Below are 8,118 nucleotides of genomic sequence, written 5' to 3'. Positions count from 1 at the left end.
TTCCGCACGCAACTTTTTCCTTGCGTCTCCGGGTTTGTCCGGCCCGCATACGCGTTCTTCCGCAGCTGGACTGCGCATGTGTGAAAAAGAGACGACTTCAACAGGGGCGGTTTACGTCCCCGGGCTGGTAGCGTCGCTTGTCTCAGGTCCTTCTAGCACAGTAAATATTAATGCGGTTACCTTTCTTCCATGTTAGTATACTGTAGATTTCCTTCATATTCCTCAAGTAACACTAAGAATAAGTCGCGTAACGTTTGAATTTCCTACGAAAGCATTTGTTTTCTTCAGATATTCTGCGAGTGCAGTACATACCGGACAGGACCCGCTACCTAGGAAACGCGACGCGCAGGGGAAGGCGCCGAAAACAAGAGTCGGCAACGGGGGCTTCCCTTGAGCGACATGAGCTTCGGCCGCGATCATCCCGTCCCTCTGCCTCGGACGGCGGCCAAGGTAGAATTCGTGGCGACGCGGGCGGTGAGGTTCCGATGGCTGATGCGTAGAAGTGCGAAGAGTTCAGACCGGCGTTGGGCAACTATGGCTCGCTGGGTCGTTCTGTGTGCGTGTCGGTGGTGGTGGTGGTGGTGGTGGTGAAGGGCTACGACTCCCATCATCCCTCACAAGCGGGCTAGAGCCTCTGTGGGGTTGATGCCCAAGAGCAGTGGTTCTTAACGTGGGCGATAATGCCCCCCAGGGGGCGATTTCATTTTTCAGGGCGGCGGCGGAACGAAAAGGGGCGGTGTGGGGGCGCTGGAGCAAGCCAAACCTGTGCAGATGGCTGCAGCCTTTTTACAGTGTGCATGAATATATATTTTCCTCCAATTTTAATTTAGTTTCAGACTTTTTGTCTTGAAATTTTTAGTTCCTGCATTTGTTTTTATGCCCTTTTTATATTTCTTTTTGCGTCTTAAAATTCACTTGCAACTAAATTATTAAATGTTACTTTTTGGGGGGCATTTCATTTTCTTGGAATTGAATTTTGTTTTCAGGGGTCATTGGATTTAAGTGTATAAATAAATAAATAAATAAATAAATAAATAAATAAATAAATAAATAAATAAATAAATAAATAAATAAATAAATAAATACATACATACATACATACATACATACATACATACCTGCAGGGAGGGGGGCGATGATAACTTCCTCAATGGCTCAAGGGGGCGTTTCTTTCAAAAAGGTTAAGAACCACTGCCCAAGAGGATCTGGAAAGTCACAGCTGCCCTCCCCCTGGTTTCGATGCTGTACCGAGTCGTTCCAAGACACACGATCCTGGGCAGCTTAATCTAAAATGCATCCGTTACGTCTGAAGGAGCGAAACATTAATTTTTTAAATAATTTAATTCTTCTGTTTATGTAACATATGGTGAAGCAGAGAAACGGGGCTGCATCTTGGAACGCTATTTCTAAGACGTGTATTTGAGAAGCGGACTCAAACCCGAATGAGCCAGCTTTTAAAATGCCGCCCTAGTTTGCCTCTTCTACTCTTTTCTCCCTTTCATTTTCCAGTCGGGTCTGTGAACATGGCCGTGATTCTGAGTTCTTTCTCTTTTGGTCTGGTGAAATCGAGGGTGTAACTGAGGCTTTGCCCTCCCTCACCTAAAATTAGAAAACTGGAGGTGAATCTGTAAGCCACCTTTGCATACTCTTTTTTTTTTTTGCTTTAAATATTGCCTTTTGATGATTTAAACCCCCTTGGCTTCTTTTTCAGGGAAAAATATTTTAAATGCATAATGAAATACATAAATATAAAATAAATAAATAACAGCTTTCAGCCTTTTACACCTTCCCCTTTCTCGGAACATAAACATTATCTTCCTCTTTATCTGGAACTCCCTCCCGCAGGAGGCCAGGCTGGCCCCATCTTTGCTGTCCTTTTGTAAGCATGCAAAGACCTCTCTCTTCCCTTAGTGACTGGCTCTCTCCGAACTGTTTTTAAATGGAATGTTGTGTCTTGTTGCTTTAAACCTGCTTTTCGTGTTGATTTAGTTTACCATTTTTAGTGTGGCATTTGTTTGACTTTTAAAATGCTTGCATACATACTGTTTTTAGCTTTTAAATATTGTCTTTTAATGATCTAAGCTGCCTTGGGTTCTTTTTAGGGAGAAGAGTGATAAAAATATTTTAGATTAATAGATAATTTTTGGGAGAACACCCTGTTCTCCTTTCTTTTACTTGATGGAGGATCACGTTATGGAGAAGATTTCTATGATGTCATTCCCGCCCCCCCGCTCCCTATGTTTGAGTTTATAGATGGGCCTGAATATGTTTATGAGTAATCTGATGAGAAGGGCCAGATTACTCATAAATATGTTTGAACTTACTTATGGGTTCAAATGTAGGTTGCAGAGAAAATGTGAAATATCGTAGAAATCTCCCTCCTAGTTCAGTGGTTCTCAAACTGATGTTCTTGAACTGCAACTCCCAGAAATCCTCACCACCACAGCAAGTGGTGAAGGCTTCTGGGAATTGCAATCCAAGAACATCTGGGGTTCCCAATTTGAGAACCACTGCCTTAGCTCACATCTATGCCTTATGGTTGAGGGAGTTAAAGAAGGTGATATTTGAACTGCAGAACTGGAAGGGTCCCTATGGATCATTGAGTCCAGCCCTTGTCAAGGAAGCACAGTTGGAGAATCATACTCTGAACCTCTGGCTCCGCAGCCACATACCTAAACCACTGAGGTATCCCAAACATCAGATCTTTGACCTGTGTTTTAAAATAGCTAGCTGCAGCTATGGGTGGGATGGCTTAATTTCTAGTAGAAATGTGATTGAAAGTATGGATTAAATCAATACAGTGGTGTCTCGACTTACGAACGTCCCTACTTACGACCATTTCGAGTTATGACCAGCTCTGGCCACAAAATTTTACTTCTACATACGAACAGAAAAAGGCAGGGGAAAAAGGTGGGAAATTCAAATCTCTAACTGTAGGTGGCGACAAGGCTGCTTCTTTGTAGCTCTTTCACCCCAGCAGTTACAGTGTGCGATCAAAGAAGGCTGCCTGGTAAGGTAAGGTGCTGTTTTCTGCTTTTTAAAAACTGTTCTGGGTGCTTTTGCAGTGTTGTTTTGGGCTGGGGGGGTTATGTTTCTGTGCTGTGGTAGGTCTTGGGAGGGTCGGGTTTTTTTGGTTTCCCCCCATTTCCGATGAGTCTTGGGGTTTTGGGGGTTTTTTGTCCCCCCATTTCCGATTGGTCTTGGGGATTTGGTTGCTTTTTAGAGTGTTCTCCCTATTTCCGATGGGTCTTGGGGGGTTTGTTTGTTTGTCAGTGCTTGCACGCTTAGTTTGCTTTTTGCATTGCCTTTTCCCCATTTCCGATCTGTCTTGCATACAGTGGTGCCTCGCTTAGCGACGTTAATCCATTCCAGGAAAAAAGTTGCTGAGCGATTTCATTGCTAAATGGAATAAAAAAGCCCATAGAAACGCATTAAAACGTGTTTAATGCGTTCCTATGGGCTTAGAAACTGACCTTATGCGAAGATCCTCCATAGGGGTGGCCATTTTAGGTGCCTCTAAAGCGAGGCAAAACAGTGGGCAGCCATTTTGTTTTTCCAGCGGCCATTTTGGAACCGCCGATCAACTGGCCGAAAATGGGGGCTTTGCGATGATCGCTTCCCCGTGATCATCACAAAGCAATTTTTCCCCATAGGGGCCATCTCTAAGCAATCGCTTTGGCGATGGCCAAGACCCCATCGCTAAGCGATTTCATCGCTCAACGGAGCGATCACTAAGCAAGGCACCACTGTACTTAGTTTGCTTTTTGCATTGCTATCTCCCCATTTCCATCTGTCTTGCATGCTCTGCTTGCTTTTCTCTCCCCCCCCCCCCCAATTTGGCTGGAAGGGATTAACTGAGTTTCTGATGGGTCTTGCCATGATTTTTTGGGTGTGTGTGTGTGTGTGATTTTTTTCTTTAGTTAGAACAGATTAATTGCATTTCAGTGCATTTCAATGGGAAATGGTCCTTTGATTTATGCCCATCTTACGCCCATCTTCCTGAACCAGTTAAGTTCGAAAGTCGAGGCACCACTGTACGTATGTTTGCAATTATGATCATTGTTCTATGTTCATTCTACTTGCCTTATGTATTGATATTTTATATTACACTGGCTAACAAAATCTGAAAAAAAGGAAGTGTTCAGTGTGCTGAGACAGCAGACAGGATTGAAGATGATTTTTAGGGCTTAATCCTTACATGCTACATCTTGAAAAAAGGATTTTTTAAAAAGAAAAAGCTTCTCAGAAACCACAGAGATTATCTTCCTGCTCACATATTAATTTCCACTGTGCTACGTTCCTATTCCCAACTTTAGAAGGTCTCTTTGTCACCAGATCAGTTACCTGGCATTCCGCTAGACGCAGTGGTGTCGAACTGTGGCCCTCCAGATGTTCTTGGCCTTCAACTCCCAGAAATCCTGGCCAGCAGAGGTGGTGGTGAAGGCTTCTGGGAGTTGAAGTCCAAGAACATCTGGAGGGCCGCAGTTCGACACCACTGCAGAGGGTTAGCTTCGAATTGAAAAAAGAACTCCTTTATTCTGCCTAAATTTCTTGCATCTCTTGCTTCTCAATCTGAAATCTCCCCACTCCTGAATATTTCTGATTAGCATGTTTAGGCTTTCGAAGAGAGGCTGCATGGCTTCCAAGAAGGACACTTGATGCTTCACCTTGGAGTCGTCAGTTCCCGACTCAAAAGGTTGAAAGGCAGTTTATGGGCTATTTAGCCCACTTGTCTGCGTGATCCAGGAAATCTGTCTGCAACCAAAGGATATTCCATCTTTCCTTTACATAATAGCTTCCCTTGTTTAATTGCTTTCCTTTCAAGTGACTAATATTCAAGAGATTTACCTTTATGTAACGTAAGCCTAGTCTTGCCTCTCACCCTAACAGAGAATAGGGAGTTATCTTCTACTATGTGACAGCCGTTAATGTGTCTGAAATATGTTACATACCCCTCCAAACAGCCAGTGTGGTGCAGCGGACAGCGTGTCCAACTGTGTATATGGTGTACTGTCATGTTGGAATAGATTTATAGCTAACCTTATAGGGTTTTCCGTGTGAATGAGCTATTTAAAGGGTAGTTTTACCAGTTCTACCCTCCCCTCACTGAGTGGCCAAGTAGAGATCTGAATTCAGGTTCTCTGAATCTTAGTTGAACATTCTACGTGCTCAGTGTGGTGTAGGAGATAAGAGTGACAGAGACCTGAGCTCATATTCCTGCTCAACCATGGAAACTCATAGGAGTCGCAATGGTAAACTACTCAAGTACTTCACATTATCTCAAAAATCCTGTTGCTGTCCTAAGTCAGAAATGATAATCATGGTTGTTGTGGGTTTTTTGGGCTCTTTGGCTGTGTTCTGAAGTTGTTCTTCCTAATGTTTTGCCAGTCTCTGTGGCCAGCATCTTCAGAGGACAGCATTCTGTGCTCTGGTGTAGTTGGCTCGGGAGTGAGGGGGAAATGTTTCACAGTTACAGTGCTGGCCAGGAAAATGTTTCAATATTGACTGTGCGTTGTGACCAGAAAAAAAGCAGTAAACTAACTGGGGGGTATGCGACTAACAGTGGGCACGCGAGCCATAAATCACTGGATCGCTACCTCTGGCAGCTAAACCTGAGGAGGTGGCTGCAGCTGCAATGCTAGGATCCTGACAGGCCAGGATCTGGAGCAACTGGCATTGGCAGGCCAGCTGAGCTATAGGCGGGGTTGGGCACGACAGGAATGGGGTCTGGAGGCACCTCTGTGCCCAGGATTCCCCCTTCCACTGCCACTTCTGTTTCCACCCGCACCTTGCCACTACTCTGGGCAGTTTCCAGCTATCCGGAAACATCGCTAAACGGAACTGAAAACCCCATAGGAACGCATTAAACTTAACATTTAATCACACTAAAAGTGGCAACTTATGGTTGAATGTGGTTTTGTGAACTTAAGCATATTTTATCCATATATTTACCTTTTCATTTAATTTGCTGAAAATAAACATTTCAATCCTTAGCAGATACCTGTCAATAAATATCAAGGATAACAAAACTGTTCCTTTAAAATGCTGTGTATCTGTATATCCATAATTCAGTAATCAAGGGAAAATTTAAATAGTTCCCAGCCAATGAAAACCACTTATCTCAGTGTTCCATATAGCCTACTTCAAGGTTTGTATACTGGCCTACTTACATGCCATGCACAGCTGTTGTCAGATGTACTAGCATAGGAATATAGGAAGTTGCCTTAGGCTGTTGGTCTGTCTAATCCTGTACTGTCAACTCTGGAAGCAGTTCTCCAGCATTTCAGGCATGTTTGAGTGTTTGTTTGTTTGCTCCTCCCTCCCTTCCTTCTAATTTACAGCCCAAGTATTAACTTGGCCCAACTCTGCTTAGGTTTTGAAATCAAATGAGAGTAGGTATGTTTAGTGTGATAAGGTTAATATGTTATTGTGCAGCAAATGATTTAGTACAGAGCAGAAATTTCTATGATGTCATCTATTGAAGTGAATTTCAATGTTTTCTTTGTGACCACCACAATATTTAAACTGATCTATTAGTGTTGGCTCAACTCATTTTGTCAGTGATTGGTTTGACTTTTCCAGGACACAATGCGCAGTATGTTTTTCTTGTAGAGGAACTGCACTGCTATTGCTTTGGCAAAACATAATGCTCATCAAACATTGCCAACTTTGCCCATTCTTTGAGTTTCCTGGAGGGCAATCTTTAGGGGAAGACATAACCTTGTCTTTATTGGATAGTAAGTTGGATTTAAGGGAATAGCTTCCATATTCAGCAGTGAATTGGATGAAAAGTAATAAGCTTAATTTATTTGAAAGAAAATCCTAGATGAGAATCAATTAAGTAAAAAAAATATGATCTGTCATGTAGGGGTGGAATGTGAAATTCATAATAGCAGGACTGGTCAGCAACAACCAGTTAGCATTGAACTCACAATGTGATCCTGAAGACAAAAATCATGACTGCAGGAGAGCTACCCAACTTTAACATTGATAATGAAGAAATTGAAATAGTGAAAAGATTTTGGTTCAGTCATCAATCCAAATGGAGACTGTAGCCAAGAAATCAGAAAAAGACTAGAACTTTAAAAAAAAAAGCAGCAATGAAGGAACTAGAAAAGATAATCAGGGATCTGTCGCTGGAGACCAAGACCAAGATCATGCACATTCTTGTTTTCTAATCACCATGCATGGGTGTGAAAATTGGACAGTAAAGAAAGCTGACAAGAAAATGATTGATTCATTTGAAACGTGAGGCTGAGGAGAGGGTTATGGATATCCTGGACTGCCAGAAAGATTAACAAGTGGGTCCTAGATCAAATCAAGCCTGAACTGTCTAGAGGCAAAAATATTGAAACTGAGGATGTCCTATTTTAGGCACATCTTGAGAAGGTAGGATTCTCTGGAAAAAAACAATAATGCTGCAAAAGGTTGAAGGCAGCAGGAAAAGAGGAAGACCATATGTGAGTTGGATTGACTCTCTAAAGGAAACCACAGGTTTGAGTTTGCAAGAGCTGAGAAAGGCTGTTGAAGACAGGATATTCTGGAAATTGCTCATTTATAGACTCACCATAAGTTGGAGGTGACTTGATGACACATAACAACAACATGTTGTGAAATGTTAGTCTATATTTCTGTGAATTACCATACAGTATGCTCACCACATCCTTAATGATATTTCAGAACACTTTCCTATTGTAAACTTTTTTTTAAAACATATGATTTTTTTAATGTTAGCCACGGAATGAGACAGGGCTCTGTGGGAAACCTGCCTTGTGGTTTCTGAGCAATGTGCTGGTGCTTCATAGTTTTCAGTTGCACTAGGAGTACCAGAGCAAACTGGGGAGTTTTGCTTTGTGGTTTACCTACTGTGTTGTGTGGTCATGGCACCTACCTTGTTGACAGAGAAACAAATCAGAGGAATGTAGCTGCTTGTTTTCTACAATGTCAGTAACAACGTATTCTGCCTAGACAGAAGTGGCATCACATACAGTACTTGCCTTAATCCTTTATCCATATTATAAGGAGATGAAGTGGAGCAGGGGGCCCCAACCGCTGGTCCGTGGCCTGGTGACAGTCCGTGGGCTTCTCAGGACTGGGGCACGGAGACGGATCTCCAAC

General features: G+C 42.7%; 1 protein-coding gene across 6 annotated transcripts in view; it reads left to right on the top strand.

Moving 5' to 3' along the window:
- The first annotated feature begins 85 nt into the window (after window positions 1–85).
- Window positions 86–8,118, top strand: part of LOC110078761 (uncharacterized) — an 82,227-nt gene continuing 74,194 nt past the window's right edge. For 2 of the 6 annotated variants that reach the window (XM_078386286.1, XM_020793219.3), the window contains exon 1: window positions 184–450. In XM_078386286.1, coding sequence (XP_078242412.1) covers window positions 400–450 — 51 coding nt within the window. In that variant the 5' untranslated portion in view covers window positions 184–399. Of the gene's footprint in view, window positions 557–8,118 lie in introns of all 6 variants that reach the window. The other 4 variants (XM_072992500.2, XM_072992499.2, XM_078386285.1 and 1 more) reach the window with 3 other exon arrangements.

The sequence above is a fragment of the Pogona vitticeps genome, chromosome 2, assembly GCF_051106095.1.
Source record: "Pogona vitticeps strain Pit_001003342236 chromosome 2, PviZW2.1, whole genome shotgun sequence".
NCBI lineage: Eukaryota > Metazoa > Chordata > Lepidosauria > Squamata > Agamidae > Pogona > Pogona vitticeps.
Note: the sequence above shows the minus strand (reverse complement) of the source record. Positions and strands in the feature narration are given on the sequence as shown.